Source organism: Spironucleus salmonicida, chromosome 2 (genome assembly GCF_000497125.1).
Source record: "Spironucleus salmonicida strain ATCC 50377 chromosome 2, whole genome shotgun sequence".
NCBI classification, from domain to species: domain Eukaryota; phylum Fornicata; order Diplomonadida; family Hexamitidae; genus Spironucleus; species Spironucleus salmonicida.
Genome location: NC_090597.1, coordinates 659,562 through 680,056, shown reverse-complemented (window position 1 = coordinate 680,056; position 20,495 = coordinate 659,562). Strand labels below are relative to the sequence as shown.

The following is a 20,495-nucleotide window of genomic DNA, read 5'->3' as shown; positions in this document are numbered from 1 at the left end:
CAATTGGTCGGATTGGTGTTAATAAGTCTCCAGCAATATTTGGAATAATACTATAGTACAATATGCTTTATTCAGTACATATATAAAATACCAAATTTAAGTATATCTATATAAAAAAATTTACGGTAGTAAATATGACAAGGTAGAAGTAAAAGTTTAATATCGTTTCTATCTGATTCTATTTACTACTAAATCTGTTTATGATGATTTTGGGTTAGATCGTCCGAATGAATATAATATGCTTGGAAGCTAATTTTAACTCGAATAAACTATATACGAAAATATAGCAATGGAAAATTCTATTAATGAAAATAGTGAAAATATATGCTAAATAAAAATAATAATCAACCTACACATTGGAATGGCAATTTTATTGGCTGAATACCTCCATATTGAGTAATTTTTTAAAGAGGACCATAATAATAACAGATAGCCAGTTTAGCACAATCATGGTATTACTCTACGGTTCTCTATACTTTCAAAGCGCATGTTCTACTATTCTATCAGCAAGGTACCTTTCAGTCTATCACACTTGAGTAGGATTTTGAATCTTCGTACATTCTTAATTAATCGCATTAGAGATAATTAATTTGCGTAGATTACATTATAAACCTCTAAAGTTATTTTGAACTTATATGAAAATATTATTTACAAAATATTATAATTGGAACATGCATGATGACAGAGTTACTATCACAATAATATGCTCAAGCAGCTATATTCAGCTAGCAATAGTAGCATATCAATTGCAAATTATTTTATATCTTAAATATACTTGGATTGCTAATGACGGAATCTGAGTATTCTCATGATGGAATTATACAGAAATTATGTTACAAATTATTTTAGCAGTTTAAACTCCATGCTGTCATGTGAAGAATTAGTGAGTAGCTATTTAAGCATGTGGTAACACGTTACTAATAAAGTCAAACTTTTTAAAGTATGCAATTATTTCATATCAGGACAATTATGGTAGAGAAAATCATTATAGGTAAATAGTTGAAATACTTACTCTTTCTACAGGATATCAATAATATTAGTTGCGTAGTACTTACTTAAACTAAAATAGTCTATTAGCGATAAATTACACAAATATTATTATTTGTAGCTCTTCTAGCAAAAGATCATTTTATAATGGCTAGGTATACTTGAGTAGCATGAAATTCGAATTTTTGATAAATGATGTTATAAATACACTATAACTTAGAAAGTATCAGTTGAGTACTTTTATGTTGCTTCAGAGCCTTACCTTGCCTAAAGTGTAGAAATACCAACATACAAGAGTACATACGACACTAAATTTAAAAATCAATCAGCACAAGTGCTTTAGCGACTGGAAGCATGGCAGGTATATATTTTTGCAAATATTGAATTTTGTTGGTAGCATATTACCGCATCTCATAAAGCTCTGAGTCTTGTAACCCACAATGCTAAATTTCAGTGCCTAGCCTACGCAGCGTTGAAGGTGGCACGATTGATAATTTTGATACTCCAACATCATTTGGACAAATTTCAAAGCAGTCGCTCACGGCCATCCAGAAATAAATATTAGTGGTATGGAGCAGACTTATTTACCTCCTACGCAATTAGAGCAGATAGGTTATCAGGCTGGCGCTGAATTAATTTCGCTATATAGTATCTTAATCAGTATTTAATGTATGCATTATCAGTACGATCACCATAGCCTACAATTTCGAACAACTTAGCTAATTTTATAGTTATTATTAAAATTATTGTGACATCTCTCAGTAAAATCAGCATAACGGGGTAATTTTGTATCGAATTATAATGATACTTTAGATACAGATTTATATAAAATTAGTAAAAGTGTAATTAAATAGTAGATTTTTAATGAGAATACAACTACCTAATAGTAATGGAACCACGAGAATGAACTTGAAGTATAAAACTATAATATAAGTAGCTTCGTTACTTTGTATGGTGTTTAAGGATATAAAGAACCATATCGAATGCTGGATAATTTATTCAGTTTCAGGGACTTACAGTTACCACTTTTCATATCATGCACTTGTAAACTAGCCTATTAATATAACTCAGCACTAACTGGAGAATTTTTATCTCATCCAGTAAGCACCTATTAACGCAAGCCACCAGCTTTCAGGTTCAACATTTTCCATTCTTAGAATATATAATCATATATAATATACTTTTCCTATGCATTAATAAATATATTATTATATAATAAAGCTATACCATAAAACTTAAAAATATGATATCCCCACATGGCGCAACAGCAGCAAAATCATTTCGTCAAATTTCCCAGCACCAGTTGAAAACTCCGCACCAGAACATGCAAATTTGCCAACCTCTGGACTCCAGCCCGCCCTTACTGAGCCCCTAACTTTGCCGACCATGACCTCTAAATTTCGCATTTTCAGCTCATCCCGATGCTCTAAAATTGAACTGCCCTGGTTCGTAAAATGTAGGTCCTTCCAATATGGTTATCCTGCATCCATGCAGGTACCTTGCCTGCTTTGTTATTCCGATTTAGTCGTAATAGGAAATGGGAACATTTAGCAATTTCGGGGATTCGCGTTTTGGAACCAGTATTATTGCCGCGTTGCTTAGATACATTAAGGAAACTGCTGGAGAATTGCGCAATTTCATAGGAGTAGGGTTGCATATAATCATAAATTCAAGCCTAGCGAGGACTTCGAAGCTGTAAGTTTTAAGGCTTATTCACTAGAGACGATAAGACGCAGCTTGCTAGGTATATAATACGTATGTTGCTGGAAGTGGAATAATAGGATATGGGATATTCGAAATAGGTAAGAGACTTAATAGGGCGCGGGCAGGATGGAAGTGGGTTTCATATCATGTGATTGTGCTTTTTATATAGGATGATTTAAGATATTTTGCTTAGTGTGAGAGTCAAAGTGTATTAGGTGTCCTGGTAATGTTCACTTGTTACTAGGCATGATATTAAAGGTATTACAATCTTAAATATGATATTAGTTAGTATTAGAGATAATTCATGAAAATGACACTTTTAGTATTAACTATATATTATATTAACATTATATATTCTTAGTTTAGAAGAGAATGAAATCTACGTAATAGTAGAGCTACCTAAAAGGAATAGGATCCATTAAGCAGTGAATATCAATAATGAGATTTCAGGATATTTAAAATAATTCAGCAACATAGAAAGAATACATATTGCTCAATGGTATTTGCAGTCTCAATATCGTTTTATTAAAGCTTCGTAAACCATTTCTAGCCGAGTTTTGAAATTTTATTTAGAAAAATAGCTTTAGTTGCTCTAATAGTTAATAAACTTATATTTAGTCTATATCTAGCATAATTTAAATTGATAATGGGAACAATGAGAAATTTGTTTTCTAAAAAATCAATTATTACATTTCACATATTGTGTTAATACTAGAATAGAAATCAATAAAAAAGCTACATTAACGAATTTCCTGAAAAAATATGCATTTATTTTAATTTAATTTCACTCCTACATAACCCCTCCCTAACTTACATTTTTAAGCTAAGTTTTAGATTTTTTGAGATACCAAAATACACCACCGCCGATACCTCCGATTATCACTATAATAGCTATGACTATTCCAGCAACTGCGCCGCCAGATAAACTACGATTTAAGTTATCTTATACACCCAAAATGCAGAAGTCGTCTATCATTTCTGCGTCTTATACACAAGTCTAGCAATCACCATTTACCAGCTTATAACCTTTCAAGCAGGTTTCACACTAGGTATTATCAGAATTACATGTAAAACAATTTACTTTTTCAGTACATTAACAAGCTGTAATTTGAGTTTCTGCTCCACAAGGTTTTGAAACTCCATCGTCACATGCAGAACCATCAGGTACATGAGAAGCACAAATAGGCTAACAAGTTTATTGAATAGTAGGCTAGTGCAAATCAGTGCAAATTTCACACGTCTTAGCATTATTCCGGCAGGTATGGCAAGTTGTGTCGCATTTTTAGCAGCCATTTTCTGACATAAAGTAGCCTGATGAGCACTCTGAACAAGTGCCAATGTTACTCATTTTGTACCCGGCCAAGCAGGTTACGCAAATGTCAGAATTGCTAGCACCGTATGTAGAGCAATTGTGAACTGCGCATGCCTGACAAGAGGCACCCTATAGTCTAAAACCAGATTTACATTTTTTACAGGTACTAACTTACCCGTCGCACTTATCGCAGTTACTATCGGTACATTTGCTGCAGACACCCTGTATAAGACCGTATCCATTAGAACAGTTGCTGCAATTGTATATCGTGCCTGAACACGACACGCAATTGCCTACGCAGTTCTCGCAGATTTCCTCGTCGCAAATCTGGTTGCTTCGGCAGTCGGAATTAGATATACATGACGTAAGGCAGTCATTCCCTATCAGTTCGTCGCTGGGTCTGCAATTTGTGCATTTTGATTTGCTAGTTTCGCAGGTGTAACATTTGGGGTCGCAGTCGGCACAAGTGTTGCTGGCCGTAAGGAACATTCCAGGATGGCAAGTTTTGCAAATTGTGCTACTAGCAGAGGTACCTGAGCACGTGAGGCATTCAGACTTGCAGGGTAGGCAATCAGTGCTGGTCGTAGTTGAGTCTGGGCAGAAACTGTTCCCTGTGCAGTTGTTAGTAGAGGTAGAGCAGGTGCCTAGCATTTTAAGTTTTGTGGGTTTCGCTATAATAATTATATATGAGTATGTGTAGTATTGTTAAGATTTTATTTTTCCAATTAACTTATTATAAATTGTATAGTTAAATTTTAATATCCAGAGTTAAAATTAATAGCGTAATTTAAATACGGATAAATATAATATATAAAAAGTAATTACTAGATTTTAGAGGATTTTGAAACATATGCTATAAATAATATTTAATACTTTAATATATATTTTACTTTTATTAAATTTAGTATTTCTAGTTTGATAAAATAACAATATTTGCATTTTTCATAAAATATATTTACTTTAATTGGTAATAGGTAGTAGAAATATATTATTAATTAAATTAATCAAATTGTTGAAAATTGATAAATCAATTCATTTCTATTTAAAAAACTATATCAACATTAAGGTTACTTAAATATTTTCGCATTGATGAAACTTAAGGTTTTAAATACGTTCATGTTGAATAGGATACAATACTGGAAACTGATATTTTATATAATAGTATTGTTTTATATTCTCACCCATTAGTTGAAAATGAAGATTATATAAATTTAATGTTTTGAATAGTATAAACCTACACCCAAAGATTACCTTAAGGCGTGATTATTGTATTAAAAAGAGTATTATACGCATATATGTTACGCTAAACCGTCCAATGGTGCTATTTCTATAATCTCAAAATATTAACACAATAGTATAATTGGTAAACTCTATCTCCTATAAGTAATAATATTCATTACAATTTATTTTTAATTTTTTTAGAAAACTTCCCAGATATCTAGCATTTGACTAGGAACCTACTAGAAGCCTGGATTTGGTAATATAGCAACTCAGCTGAGTCTTGTTGATATAGTTTAGATGTGTGATAAAATAATAATTGAGGAAGGGTACTTAATATAATAATAATCAATACTACTAATACATATTAAGGTTACTTAAGTATTTTCACTTTGAAGAATCTTAAACCTTTAAATACGTTCATGTTGAATAGGATATAATATTGGAAAATGATATTTTATATAATAGTATTGTTTTATATTCTCACCCATTAGTTGAAAATGAAGATTATATAAATTTAATGTTTTGAATAGTATAAACCTACACCCAAAGATTACCTTAAGGCGTGATTATTGTATTAAAAAGAGTATTATACGCATATATGTTACGCTAAACCGTCCAATGGTGCTATTTCTATAATCTCAAAATATTAACACAATAGTATAATTGGTAAACTCTATCTCCTATAAGTAATAATATTCATTACAATTTATTTTTAATTTTTTTAGAAAACTTCCCAGATATCTAGCATTTGACTAGGAACCTACTAGAAGCCTGGATTTGGTAATATAGCAACTCAGCTGAGTCTTGTTGATATAGTTTAGATGTGTGATAAAATAATATTTTCATATGTATCCATATTATAATAATAAATACTAATGTGAAAAATGAAAATACTTTTCACTTCTTGGCCTTCTTGATGAAGTAATATACATGGCCACCTCAAACTGCGCATAAACTACTAACACTGCGATCACGATACCTGCTACTGCGCCACCTGACAGATTTCTACCTGAATTTGCTTAATACGCGAAGCAAAAGTCCCCCAGGCTATCGTAACCGTCTTCGCAAATAGTACAGAGCCCATATTCGAATTTGAATACTTTCATGGACAACTTGCACTTTGTAGGATCCTCGCTGTTGCACTCTAAGCAATTAAGCGCAGTTTAGCATTTACAGGTGGTGATCTATTACTCGCTTCCGCAGGGTACTTCCACCCCTGAAACGCAAGCTTTTCCTTCGGTAACAGGATCGGAACAGTTCACCTCGCCGGTCTGATTGATGCTCATTGTAAACTTATCATTGCAGGATATGCACGTTTCAGTGATTTTCATGCAGGTCTTGCAGGATTAGCTGCACTTCGCACAGTCATTGCCGACACCGAAGTAACCATGTGCGCACTGATCGCAATAACCTAACCTTTACTTAGTGAATCCGGTAGGACAGGTGCCGCATTTTAATGAGTCTGAAGAGTCACAGGTAGCACAATTGACGGCTTAACCGCACTAGCATTTTGCAGTAGTATTCCCAGAACAAGTAGCGCATTAGTCGTCTTTTAAAAAGTAGCCATTCGAGCATATTTAGCATACTGCTTTGTCTTCAGGACAATTAGCGCAGTTTGCAGTACAGGCCTCGCAGGTGGTGCCAGAAAGAATATTTCCAGGTTTGCACTCGCTACACTCAGTAGCCCTATTAACACACTGATAACATTTACCATCGCAGGCTGTGCAGCTATTTGCGCTAATAAACTTATCGTCAGCCCAAGACAGGCAATCGCTTGAAACGACTGGTTCATGTACACCGGGTTCTCCAGCGAGTTGATTTCAGGCAGGTAGTACTACTGCATCAGTGAGGGCGAGAAGGGTGCAGGGAACGCATGGCGCGCATGAGCGTTTGTGAGACGTACTCAGACGAATTTTAGGCCTCTCCAATGGTAGCCTGTAGGATAAGTAGCTACGAGGGCGCATTTAGGTGTGGTTGTGCAATTGGTGGACGCGTTGGATTTCAGTATGGGCGTGTTCATTTAATGAATTTTGGAGCGAAATCAGAACTTGGAATGGAATAATATATAAATAATATACATTAAATAGTATAATTAGTTTATTTTTTCATGCTAATGTAAAAGAGGAACGTGATAAATTCGGTATAGCAAATCAAAAAAATGAAATTTGTTACAAGGGGAGTGGAGGAAAATACTAAAGATTTTGGTGGGTGTGCTAATTCGAGTTTAACGGTCGAAATAATGACTAAAATTGATTTATTCAAGTGGTATGTAGAGCGGATTGGTAGGATTTGAAAGTTTTGAGCAACTATAGAAGTTTACAAAATTGTAGGAAAGTAATGTATTTTTTGCATTATACTAGTTATAATAGTAATAAAATTCACAGGATTCACAAATATATTTATGTTTAGATAAAGTTCGTTTCAAAATATAGCGATAGAAATACGGTGTTTTTTGAGAATAGTATGGGAATTTTACCAATATGGAGATAACGGCCGAATTAGATTTTATTAAATTTATATAGAATAAACGTTTACAGGTAGTTCTGTATTATTAAACCATATTCAATAAATATCACAATTAAAAAATACTTTGTATTTGATATAATAACGATATTTACCTTGTTCCCCACTTCACAAAATGCTGATCACGCAGTCCAAATTTTCCAACAGAGGCAAGTTCCAGTAGCTAACTGTTAACGACCAGCAGTATTCTCTGACCGTCCATAAAATCTTCAAGCCGAGAAAATTTTTGCTGCGGCGTAACGACTATGTTGTGTCTAATCAGAGCCTCTACCAGGTGCAGTCTGACATAACTATGCCTACACTGACACCTGGATTTTCCTACAAGAAGCTCAATCAGCAAAAAGTATCTGTTGTAAAGTTTGAGTAGCCTGGAACTAGCCTGTTCTTCCCGTCTGCACTTCCCGAGCTGATCAGAATAGGCGACATCGCACACTTTACGGACATCTTCGAACCCGTGGGAGCCGACGTCGAGCAGGCAGGGGTGCTCCTATCCATGCATGCCGTTTAGCTGCTTCAAAGCGGCGTGAACGAGAACCTTGTAGTGCCTAAGGCCCTCAAAGTAGAGAAAGAAAATATAGTGGGAAAGCTTGCACTTTGCTTTGCTGTTTCCCAGTTATCTCCGGGGAACGTACTCCCGGCCTGTAGCCAGCCAGATAACTAAATGGGCGACCTCAAAAAAGCTATAATTGATCTCGACTATCCTCGCATTAAAGTTCTAATTTCAAATATAAAAGCTTTCAATTCCCTGGAGTTGCAGTAATTACAAGAGCAGAACTGGATACTCGACGCTTTCAAGGATAACATGGTCGGCAAGTACGAAAGCTACTGCAAGGAGGCCATGGATATCTGCCTCAGCTTCGAGAAAGACAACATGTTTGAGCAGCTCAAATATACGCAAATTGCTTTAAAGTTTCAGGAAAGCTAGCCAAATTCGCTGCCATTCAGAAGCATGCTCAATTTGAGCCTGGACGATCATCGCTAGCTGGTCTAGGTAGATATTAGGGTTCCTGAAATTTTCAACCAGTTTTGCGTAAAGTTAAGCTTTTAGTCGCGTAAGATAAGCTGTTCGGCACCTTCCCCGCAAAAAGATCTCCAGATGCTCCAGAATGCCTATCAGACCAAAAACCAAAATTTCGTTAAGCAGGCGCTTGCAAAGATTAGCATCATGAACGTCCAAATGCGTGAGTTGGTAAAGTACTTTTAGAGCTCCAATCTGCAGGAGAAAGACATAAAGGCCGTTTTCACCTCGAGTTCGTTATTGTCTTAATTCTGCGCTTCGATAACCCCTTTAGAGGTGGGAGCGTTCTTCGGTTCTCGCGGGATCGTCGATAAGCTCTAAGATATTGAGCTAGACGGTAAGTAGCTGGATAATGTACGCCAGCGCATAGCATTTAGCGCAGCATGCAATCTTAAGGATGACGTCGACCTCTTCAAGTTCTATTTAGAACGAGTGGATTACAAACAGATGAACTACTAAGAGCTAGCAACCGCCAGCTTCATCGCGTTGAACAAAAAAGTATACGCCTACCTGGTACAAAAGCACAAAGTCAACCTGAGCTTCACGCCAGAGCAGCGCTCTATGCTCACCGCGCATCACGTTGATTTGTTGCTTCAAATGGGCTATTGCACCGCAACTGCGCTGTCTGGCATGCTGGACATTCTCCCAGAGGCCAAAGTTTTCGAAATTCTGCAAATCGCCATTCTGGACGGAAATTACAAACTGTACGAAAACGACCTTTTGACTCAGCTCCTAATCCGCGGAAACACACGGTCCAGCGACCTGATACTCACCTCAGGCTACTCTTTCCAAAATTCCAATTTTGATTATTCTGCCATGCGATTTTTCAGCGACCAGATAGTGCACAGACTGACTTAAATAATCCAAAAGTAAGTTTCGTAAAATGTTTAAGCATGTTAAGTTGGTTTTGTTGACTAGCTCGTATGCGGCCTGGTGCAGGAAGGTAGACTCGAACTCCTCAAAGCTGTTTTCGACACATTCTTCGCTAATTTGCACCTCGAAAGTCAGCTCAACGTTGTGGATCTAGTAAATGCCTGGCTAACACTAAACAAGAAGGAGAACTTAACTTTCCAAGTGCTCATAGACTCGCTAAAATTGATTTCCGACACCCTCAAAATCAGTCTTATCACCGGCACCACGGTCTCCCAAATTTTGCTAAAATTCGCCAAAATCTCGCAGTAGCTGCCAGCGGAAATACAGCAGACCCTGCTGACTCTCTCAAGCGGTCCATACGCGATCCTTAACGGACTGTGTCCTTCAGATTACACGCATTTGCTTTTTGCGCGCACAATTTGCGAAAGCATCGCTGTGTTTGATTGCGAAATAGCGCCATTTTTGTGTTCTATTGCTAGAAACATCGGCGACCAAAACTCGCCCTGCCACAACTAGTGTTAGCAAGATATAATGAAAACGTAAGGCCAGATACTCGATTTGTTATTCGGCCAAGTTCAGCTTTTTGACATGCAAGTCAAAGGAGATATATTCTTATCTGATGTTTTGGCGGAAAACGCATACAAATTTACAGTTTCCTAGATTGACATTCTAATCGCTAACTATCGTCCAAGACATAGCGAAAGAGCTGTTTGCGCTCCTTTGCCAGAAAATCAGCTCGCAAAGCTGCAATCTGACATAGAGGAGTTTTATTTAGCGAAATCCCCTCAAATTCAGCTTTAAAGCACCTCATCTAGCACCGTAAGTAAGACTTTTACCGTCCGCTCGAATTTCTATCTGCTGGAAAAAATTGTAAAAAGCTCTGCTGAGTTGCAGCTGACAAGCAGCGACATCTTTTCCATTTTCAATTCTATACAGCTGTCGCAGCCGTCTGAAGCCGTGAAACTCGCAAATACTCTTCTGCAGCTCAAATTTACGAGCTACTCAGTCGCCGTTCAGGGCTTTGCGCGGAATTCTTCTCAGCTACTCATTGCTCTAATTCAGCACCTGAAGACCATGTTGAAGACGAAGTTTTACGACCTCATGATGGAGAATTCGCACACCGATTACTTATTTTTTATAGTTGCAAATTAGCTGCAGCGCGATGACGTGGTCATATTCCTGCAGCTGTTTTCTGACGCCCAACTGAGCATTCTAAAGGCGTTGAAGTCAAAAGGCGGCAAAATTTTGTTCGAGGAGCTGCTGCAGCGCTCTCCCAGCCCCATTTACGAGCTTTTCTTGGAGGGGGCCATCAATAAAAATCTGGACACCTGCGCGCACATCGCGCTCAGAGATGGTAGAGAAGTGGAGCAGACAGCGAGTTCGAGATAATAGAATGTACATTAAATGCCATAAAGTACTCAAATCAGCTAGAAGTAGGTCCTGGAGGCCGTGCAAAAGCACACCGCATTAGCCCCCGCAATGCTGCTGCTCAACGCGCAGGGGCTCTCGCCAGTTCATTATATCACCTCCCTTCCAGCGTTCGAATTTTTAGTCTAACAGGGCGTGGACCTGAAGCTTATCGACGCCGGGACGTCGCTTTTCGCGCTGATGGAGCATTTGGACTTCGAGGTCGTTTGGTTTCTGGCCGATCAGGGCGCTGAGGTAAGTCGAGTTTCCGCTCCTCTCCCTTCCACCCCTTCCTTTTCCGCTCCACCCCTTTCTCGCTTTTTAACTACCTTCAATTTGACGCAAATAACGCAACTTTGCGACTCAAACCTCATCACTACGCTCCAGCTAACGCAGGAAATACTGCGAATTGACAGCCGCGGAGAAATGGCAAAATTCAAGAATTTCCTCTGCAGAGAATTCATCTTTTAAGACTTTTAGACCGCGAAATTGTTCGCGATCTCGCTCGTAAACGACTGGTTTTTCGAAACCGATTTGGTGAAATTGAACGAATTTGCGATCAAATTCGGCCTTTTTCAGCATAAAAATTTGTTTGAAGATCTTAAATAAATCGTTGAGTTTAACCCTCGGATGGTGACCGTTTGCGAGCGTGCTAATTATATACTTTGCGACGAGGACAAATTGAAGCTTATTCAGTTAATTAACATTTACGGAAATGATCGGTACGGTTTGGATAAGTTTGTGTGTAAATTCACGTATTTTCATGCTATTTAGAGGGTTTGTATTGCGCTTCTAGGAAATTAACACAAATGCGTTGGAGAGCAGATTGAGGTGCTTTAAGCGGCTTTAGGGTACTATAATGACAATATGAAGGCGTTATAATACGTTATTAACGTGTTTTCCTTAACTACGCATTTGCGGTGTTTTGAGGTAATTTCAACGTTTTTCAAGGAGTAGGTTACGGATTAAATGCTGGTTTCGGCTTAAATCGACGGGATGAACGTTTTAGAGTATATCGAAAATCGTCTTATCATAAAAACTGGGACTTAGCAGTTTGGAGAATTTGTGGAGCGGCTTATGTCGCTTATGAAGTGTGAAAATGCTGAAAAATTAGTTATTAGGTAACCGAAAGTGCAGAAACTCGAAACTCCTGCGTTTTTTTCAGAGGTTTCTCCTACTCTTGTAAAAACAGCAAATCCGGTGCAGTTTTAGAACAACTTTTCTCACTGTCAGGGGTTAGTTGTCTATAACTCAGTGCCGCTTTCTCTTGTATTTATTCGTCAAATTTCTCAAAGCAAGGTTTAGTATCACCAGTATAGGCTAGAATATGGCTCCGTTAGTTAATTTAAGTTGAGCACATATCATGATAATCTATAGATAAGAGATTCTTTAGATTTAAGCGAGCTATAGTAGTTTTAAAGGAAAAAGAGATATTAGTAGCAGTTTAGCGACATTGATAGCGCATATAAAGAATTTTCGAGGCTGATTAAAAATAAATTCTCAGCTGAGATTGTCAATCAGCGTCTGGTTTGTAGGGATATCAATATCGCATCCGTCGTCCTTTTCAGTTAAGATGTGGTCAATTTGGAAGATTTTTAAAATTTAATAACAAGCTGCAAGAACGTCTTAAATAAAGCACCTTATTCTAGTTTGAAAGAACTTTTTCATTACGCTTTGACCATAAAACTAGAACACATAAGTATTACTGCCTTTAATGATAACACAGAGCTTACTTAAATGTCTCACCAAGAGCTCCAGTAGCATTTCATTAGTACCTATTAGCGCTATTACCCATTGTAATATATTAAAGATAATTAGTAAGATTTGTTTAGCTATCGTGAACTACTGATTTAGAGGCTAAACTTTTATCTTTAATTCGTAGATTTCTTTATAACGCGCAACACGCTTAATGTTGCAACTCTAGCAAATTTGCTTGGATTTGAGTTTGGCAGGAGCTTCCTCTTCTAAAGCAATTTAACAGTACGCTTAATTACTAAAGCACCATTTATTGAGTAAGGTGAAGTAAGCTAACCGTGCGAGTTAATTTCAGGACATAATTATTATAGAACTTACCATACTAATTTTGTTCTGTAGGGGACGTACTTTTGGCTTGAAAAAATGGAAGGTAAAATCAACAAAAATATACCGTATAGCGAATACTAATACGTATACATAGACAATCAGATCAAGTTTTAATGGTTACGTCAGTTCAGTTTGTCTTTATATAATTGCAGTTGCCTTGTCATGATTAGGTCTGAATGATAATAATATTTTACAAATATTAGTTTATATCAATGATAAATTCAATGCTTCTTCTTACCAGATTTTACTTGATTATTATAAATTGTATTTATAAATACAAAAATTTCCAAATATATTAGGTTATTTGTGAAACCTGGCTATTAGCAGTAATAAAATTACATATACACATTTAACGTGATAATATTTACTAATTTTATCATTTACTCGAAATTTTTGCAGAAAATTACCATCCAGTGTATAATTCATCCGAACCTGCGATTTATTTCTTAATCATATTTTCTATATTGCGATGTATTTTTTATTTTCTCCTTCTGGCTGTGCCTAATTTCTAACCCTAAATACTATATAACGCACGCTACCACTAAACAATTTTCCTTCTGCATCACTACCTCACTATAACCTTTTCTAAGTCTTCTAATTCAAGCTGAGGTTTTATAGGTATTATTAATTCCAAAGTAGCCTGGTTAACCGTAGATAACAATTTATTTGCCTTCGGGGGTACTGATTTTTATTCCACGTCACACTCCACCCATCGCCACAAATAAACTGAAATAAACACTAAATCTAATTAAATTAACGTAATTTATCAATGCTTCAGACATATCGATTAGAAAACATATTTCTTCATATCATAAAACCCAACACTCTCCCCAAAGGAAACAAAGCTATCAGCCAGAAGACTATTATGTTCCTTCTAATATTTTCTGTTGTATCTGATTCATTAGCAAGTTTTGTCAGGATATCATCATAAAAGAATTTTTCGAAACAACTACTAGTAAGGTCTTATTTATCTAATTCTTCTGTCATAAATGAGTTCAAGATTTTGCTCCAATTGTGATTTAAAAATTATTTTAAATACTCATAAAATTAGCAAGGTTCAGATATTGGAAGCAAAGTTTATATCCGGTGGTGGATTCACAATACAGACGGTTTAAAATTTAGCATTATTGCAATGGAAAATAGATTAAAAAGAATAATAATCTTGCTCAAGGTTTGATCAAAACAAGAAATTAAACGATTTTCGTTATTGGTAACTATGGATGAGATTTAGTGTGGAGAGGTTTGGAAGAGGATGGAAAAATGATATTACTGATAAGATGTTTAATTTGATCTTAAATGAGAATATTGATAGTTATAGTATAATAATAAGATAATTTGTTAAAATTTTAGTTTAAAAAGTGATTTTGATACGAAAGGTACTGGATAGGAAACACTATAAGTTGAAATTTAATTTTAATATGAGAGTATATATAAGCTATATTTCTAAAATTTCGTAGTTTTTACCATGCAACGAGATATAAGCTTGAATAAGATCTTAATATAATAAATATTTCTTATAAACTAAGAAAGATATTTTCCTTTAAACTATTAGGAATGATGTACCGATTATGAATAACTAAGAGACAAAAATTAATTTGAAAAAATGTATTATATAAGTATTTAGATGTATCAATTTATTCATCGAGTTTATTTTAAAAATAATCGCATCTTTTTATGAAACATACTATTTGTTATAAATCAATGATAACATATTAAAATAATTTAGAAGATTCATTGGGGAACTTTTAATTTAATTTACATACACACTTTATTTAATAGTTTTATAGTAAACACTGTAACAAGTATAGTACTTATGTGTATATAACAACAATTATAATATTCTAACATTTAATAAACAACAATAAACATTAATTACCAAATATTTAAATAATTTCGTTCAATAAATGATGTATTGACCTCTTTTTATAGTATTATCATTAACTATAAATTCCTTTATATCATCACAAGTATTAAACTTGTTTTCAGTTTTTTTAAAGATAGAAGATTTGAATTTAATTTAATTAACAGTCAACTATGGAAAATAAATTTATTATATGTTATTCCATTATTTACCTTAAGCTTTGACAAGATTACAAAGAGTGACCTCCTCTATATCAGACCAATGATAATTTACCATTATAAAATTTTAGTGAGAGTAATAACTATTAATATTTCTTATTAACATGAATATGCTAAAATTAATAATTTTAGTGTTTAAAAACTATAATACAAATACTCAGCAAGTTAATATCACAAAATGCTAAAATTAACTACTATAATTATAATAAGGTTTTTAAAGTAGTACATTTGAGTTAGAGTAACTGTAATATTTATTATATTTGCATACTTATAAAGATAAAATATATGCAGAATAATAAAACTAAAATACTATTCAATTAAAAACTTAATTAATAAGTATAGTATATAAATTTGAATAATATAATATATTTAGATAATTAATTAAATAATATTTGTTTTTTAAGTTTTCATTTTTATACTATTATATGTATGTAATAAATCTTTATTATGTGCTCAATTTAGTTTTTAATTTGCTATAAAAACATATGATTACAAAAAACATGAAGTAAGTAACTTATGCTAACTAATGTAATATATTATATAAATACATATAGGCAATTATTGGATCTTTAATGATTAAATTCTTATAAGTGTATTAAACTGATTATTGAAGTTTTAAAATATCTTCCCATTCCTCATAAATGGTTTCATTCGGAATTTTGTTCGCAATCCAGTCGCTTACAGCTGAGACTCTCGGCTTCACCATTGCAAACTTCTCTTCTGATATCATCAAACTTTACTATATGGCTATTGGTACTTCAGTTAGTTTTGTAGCCGCTGATGCTGCTGTGCAAACTTTACTACCCTATCTATCTATCGCCTCCCTGGTAGGCTTCCTACTCGCTTCTCTCACCTTCGCTCCTATTGTCAGCTGGTTAGGCTACAAGAAGACCGGCTTGGTAGGAGCTGCTGGCTCTGTTATCTTCAATGTTCTCCTTTGCATCCCTTTCAATGTATACTACTGGATGATTATGAGACTTTTTGCAGGCTTCTTCGTCGTATTATTTTAACAACCCAGCATCATCATCGTCGGTGAGCACGCTGAGTCCAGCAAGAGAGGTCTCCTCGGTGTCATGTTCCAATTCAACGTCACCCTTGGTATATTGGTTGCTTCCTTAGTCTTACTTGCCATACGTACTTATCAAGATAAATATAACGCATGGTGGGTCAACTTTGTTGTTACCTTCATATGGCCTCTCATGGGTTTTGTTTTACTTTTCTTTGTACCTGATGTCAAACCAAGAGAGGAGAAGGAAATTTCCCCCATGCTCTTGTTCAAGGAGAAGAAGTACTTCAAGGTCCTCATCCTCTCTGTCATGCTCGGTCTCAACCAGCAGTGCACCGGTATCAACGCCGTTATCGTCTACGCCACTGAGACCTTCAAAGACACCTTCAAAGACTCAACTGGTGGCACCCATTCCCTGTCCTCCGTCTTCGGCTCCATCATCATCAACGGTGTCAACTTTGTGGCAACACTCGGTGCGCTTGCCTTCATCGAGAAGCTTGGCCGCAAGATCCTCCTCTTCGGCGGTGTCGGTATCTGCTTCGTAGCCCAGGTCGCCCTCATGATCAACTACATCCTCGCCAAATCTAATACTGCCCTCCTCATCACAGCCTCCATCTTCTTCATCATCGGGTTCGAAATTGGACCCGGTCCCATCTTCTTTGTCTTCGCCTCCGAGCTCTTCCCCGTGGAGGCCAAATCCCTCCTGTCTTCAATCTTGCTCAGCTTCAACTACATCCCCAACATCTTTGTCGTTGTTCTATTCCCAATTCTTACCAAAGCGGCCGCATGGTCTCCCTTCGTTACCTATTTGATAGTTATGGGAATCACAACCGCTGTATTGCTCTTTACCACCCCTGAAACGAAGGGCAAGACCCAGGAAGAAATCCAGATGATCCTTACCGGCTCTGCACCAGCTGCGAGCAGCGAAGCCGAGAAGGGCTCCGAGGTGCGGTTCGGCTCTGGCGTTATGACTGCTGAGTGAAGTATCTATTAACTTTTAATTTATTTTAATGAGCAAATTGAAATAAGTATTATATATATTTAACTAGTAAATCCTTTTCTAATATATAAAAAACTAAGATAACGAATCTCCTGAAAAACTATATATTTCCTTTACTTTAAATTCACTCTTATAAAGTAACAGGTTAGCTTACATTTTTAAGCTAACTTTTCGATTTTTTGATATACCAAAACACACCTCCACCGATGCCTCCGATTACTACTATAATAGCAATAACTATTCCAGCAACTGCACCTCCAGATAAACTGCTATTTAAGTCTTCTTATACACCACCAATGCAGAACTCGCCTATCATTTCTGCGCCTTATACACAATCCGAACAATCACCTTTTAGCAGTTTGTAGCTTCTCAAACAGCTTTTGCACTAGGAATTATCAGAAGGACATGTAAAGCAATTTACTTTTCCAGTACATTAACAAGGTATAATTTGAGTTTCTGCTCCACAAGATTTTGGAGTTCCATCCTCGCATACCTAATCAGCGGTTATCACTTAATCACAAATAGGCTAACATGTTTATTGAATAGTAGGTTCGTGCGAATCAGCGCAAATTACACACGTCTTAGCATTATTCCGGCAGGAACAGCAAGTTGTGTCGCATTTTTAGCAGCCGCTTTCCGACATAAAGTAGCCCTCTATGCACTCTGAACAAGCACCAATGTCATTTATTTTGAACACGGTCAAGCAGGTTCCGTATATTGATGAGTCTGAAGAGTCGCAGGTATCACAATTAATGGCTGCATCACACTAGCATTTTTCAGTTGCATTTCCAGAACAAGAAGTGCATGATATTCCTCATTTTAAAATAAATGAAATAGTTAGCTTTATATGTATAATTATTATCGATAGTGAATATGAGTGTTGTTTCTATCTATTTTTACGTTATACTTAGTTATATGTTTATATGAATATATTTTAAATTGAAAAATCAGATATTAACAAAAATCTACTTTACTTATAGTACTCCTAACAATGGGCACTAAAAACAAATTTTATGTTTTTTCTCTTTGCTATTAATAATCGGTGTCTAATTTAGATTCGTGTAACAACTTTGCCAGTTTTGCAAATAGATAATTGCTCAATCTGATAATATACATATATAATTAGTAACTTCAAATTTTATAATACTAATACTAATATTGAATATTTTAAGTATATAACAATACAACGAAAAATGGATAAATCACGATACCTAATTGTAAATAGTATTAGATTTACCACCATTTGCACAGAATCTATGCTTCTGCCCTAAAGTATCAAATCTATAATTTAGGATATTTACAGTACTTGCCCCCAAAGTATCACTACCACACTATCATTATTTCACGACATTTCACTATTATCCATTCATGAAACTGGATACATTGCAAGTTGAAGTTTTTATTATTTTACGTTATGATACGTTATACTGAAGAATACTTTACGCTACAATTAAGATTTTGGGATTCAAAATTTTTAATATATGCTGAATCTATTTATTGTATTAATACTAAATAATTAGATCTATAAAGTATCAAATATATTATAACTGAAACACTTACTATTACAAAACCTAGTTTGAAAATTTCAGATTACAATCAATTATATATTAAATAATTTTCACTTCTTTCCTTTCTTGATGAAATAATAAGCTAGGCCGCCACCGACGGCTCCCACCACCACCAGCACAGCAATCACAATTCCCGCAGTTGCACCGCCTGAGAGGTTCCCAGACTACTTTCTCGGTACGAAGCAAAAGTCTCCAATTTTTACAACCCCATCTTAGCAATTTTTACATTCATTGCTTTCAAATTTGTATCCAGGGAGACAGGAGCCGCACTTAGTATTAATACTGTTACAGGTGAAACAGTTTGTATCATTGTTACACTCACACTCAGTTATCTGTGATTCTCCTCCACAGGCTGTAGCAGTGGTACCAACGCATGCTTATCCATCTGCTAAATCTGGGCTGCAATCTGCCTGACAGGTTTAGTGGATGGTCATCTGATTACCCATCTTACATGTATCGCACAAATCAACGCCCTATGAGCACGTAGCACAAGTATCGCTGCATTTTGTGCAAACTGAATTGACCATCATATAGCCATCAATGCAAGCATCGCATACCTCACCGGTTTTCTTATAACCAGTAATACAAGCATCGCATTTGGACGTATCACCAGAATTACAGTTGGCGCAGTTGAGAGCCACACCACACTCGCATTCTTCTGTTGTATTTGCAGCGCAAGTACTACATTTACCGTCTTTTAAGAAGAAATTGTTTTTGCAGATCTTACAAATTGCTTTGTCTCCAGCGCAATTTTCACAATTGTCAGGGCAGGCCTCGCAGGTGGTTCCAGAAAGCATATGTCCTGATTTACACTCGCTGCACTCAGTAGTAATATTAGCACATTTAGTACATTTAACGTCACATTCTGTGCAAGAATTAGAGCTGAAAAACTTACCGTCGGCGCAGGTCAGGCAGTCAACTGAAGTACCTGCTGAGCAGGTTGCACAAGATCCATCACATGCTACACAATCAGTACTATCTGCCATAACGTTAGAAGGACAGTAGAACCCAGCGTTGCAAGTGTTCTTGTCGGCAGAAGTACATTTGTTATCCATTTTAAAATAAATGGAATAGTTATTCTTATATGTATATCGGATATGAATAAGTAATATCAGTTTTTGTTTCTTCTTATCTTTAAATAGTAAGTAGTATTACCTTCCATTAAACATATATTTCATGCGTACTTCTTTATAAATTCGTAATAACCTATTTTATTTATACCATTATCAATATAAATAAAAAACAATCTTATGTTTTATCTTCTATTTATTATTATTATTTTATGACTAACATGAATTTGAATGTACCTTTTATACTTTTTCAAATTAACAATGAATATATTTCGATAATGACATATATATACCTAAGAATCTTTAAATTATTATTTTAATATTATACATTAAACTAGTTAATTAGATAATTAAACATAAATAAAGATACTTAATTTTGATATTAACAAAATTAACAACTACTTGTCAAGATTGCTTTCGATCAAACCTAAGAAATAAAATCTATAATTTTGCATGTTTCGTTATTCCATCTCAATTAAGCCTTAGCGTAGTATCGTATTTCAAAAACATCACAATATCATATTTGATAGAAGCTGCAATTCATGCAATTTTTATCAATTCACATGACTTACTCTTTTAAGCAGAAAAAGCTTTTGCAATATCGCTTAAATGCTACCAAAGCAAAATTTGAGAATTCAATATCGC

General features: G+C 35.4%; 8 protein-coding genes and 1 pseudogene across 8 annotated transcripts; 3 read left to right on the top strand and 6 right to left on the bottom strand. All coding sequences in view use genetic code 6, as the record gives it.

The window, feature by feature from the left end:
* Nucleotides 1–1,124: 1,124 nt before the first annotated feature.
* SS50377_21578 (uncharacterized protein) lies at nucleotides 1,125–1,682 on the bottom strand (the record flags this gene model as incomplete). Its single annotated transcript, XM_067905493.1, has 1 exon — nucleotides 1,125–1,682. The coding sequence occupies one exon, from the start codon at nucleotides 1,680–1,682 to the stop codon at nucleotides 1,125–1,127; it is 558 nt and encodes a 185-aa protein (XP_067766810.1).
* Nucleotides 1,683–1,788: 106 nt separating this feature from the next.
* SS50377_21577 (uncharacterized protein) lies at nucleotides 1,789–2,865 on the top strand (the record flags this gene model as incomplete). Its single annotated transcript, XM_067905492.1, has 1 exon — nucleotides 1,789–2,865. The coding sequence occupies one exon, from the start codon at nucleotides 1,789–1,791 to the stop codon at nucleotides 2,863–2,865; it is 1,077 nt and encodes a 358-aa protein (XP_067766809.1).
* A 610-nt stretch (nucleotides 2,866–3,475) lies between these two features.
* On the bottom strand, nucleotides 3,476–4,654 carry SS50377_21576 (Cysteine-rich membrane protein 2; the record flags this gene model as incomplete). The annotated part of the gene is made up of 1 exon (XM_067905491.1): nucleotides 3,476–4,654. One exon carries the CDS (start codon nucleotides 4,652–4,654, stop codon nucleotides 3,476–3,478), a length of 1,179 nt encoding a protein of 392 aa, XP_067766808.1.
* Nucleotides 4,655–6,121: 1,467 nt separating this feature from the next.
* Nucleotides 6,122–7,044, bottom strand: SS50377_21575 (Cysteine-rich membrane protein 1; annotated as a pseudogene).
* Nucleotides 7,045–7,862: 818 nt separating this feature from the next.
* On the top strand, nucleotides 7,863–13,307 carry SS50377_21574 (uncharacterized protein; the record flags this gene model as incomplete). Its single annotated transcript, XM_067905490.1, has 1 exon — nucleotides 7,863–13,307. The coding sequence occupies one exon, from the start codon at nucleotides 7,863–7,865 to the stop codon at nucleotides 13,305–13,307; it is 5,445 nt and encodes a 1,814-aa protein (XP_067766807.1).
* Nucleotides 13,308–15,024: 1,717 nt separating this feature from the next.
* Nucleotides 15,025–15,264, bottom strand: SS50377_21573 (Myb-like DNA-binding domain-containing protein; the record flags this gene model as incomplete). The annotated part of the gene is made up of 1 exon (XM_067905489.1): nucleotides 15,025–15,264. One exon carries the CDS (start codon nucleotides 15,262–15,264, stop codon nucleotides 15,025–15,027), a length of 240 nt encoding a protein of 79 aa, XP_067766806.1.
* Nucleotides 15,265–15,847: 583 nt separating this feature from the next.
* On the top strand, nucleotides 15,848–17,194 carry SS50377_21572 (Hexose transporter; the record flags this gene model as incomplete). Its single annotated transcript, XM_067905488.1, has 1 exon — nucleotides 15,848–17,194. The coding sequence occupies one exon, from the start codon at nucleotides 15,848–15,850 to the stop codon at nucleotides 17,192–17,194; it is 1,347 nt and encodes a 448-aa protein (XP_067766805.1).
* A 142-nt stretch (nucleotides 17,195–17,336) lies between these two features.
* Nucleotides 17,337–17,855, bottom strand: SS50377_21571 (Cysteine-rich membrane protein 2; the record flags this gene model as incomplete). Its single annotated transcript, XM_067905487.1, has 1 exon — nucleotides 17,337–17,855. One exon carries the CDS (start codon nucleotides 17,853–17,855, stop codon nucleotides 17,337–17,339), a length of 519 nt encoding a protein of 172 aa, XP_067766804.1.
* A 975-nt stretch (nucleotides 17,856–18,830) lies between these two features.
* SS50377_21570 (Cysteine-rich membrane protein 1) lies at nucleotides 18,831–19,835 on the bottom strand (the record flags this gene model as incomplete). Its single annotated transcript, XM_067905486.1, has 1 exon — nucleotides 18,831–19,835. One exon carries the CDS (start codon nucleotides 19,833–19,835, stop codon nucleotides 18,831–18,833), a length of 1,005 nt encoding a protein of 334 aa, XP_067766803.1.
* Between the last annotated feature and the right edge of the window lie 660 nt (nucleotides 19,836–20,495).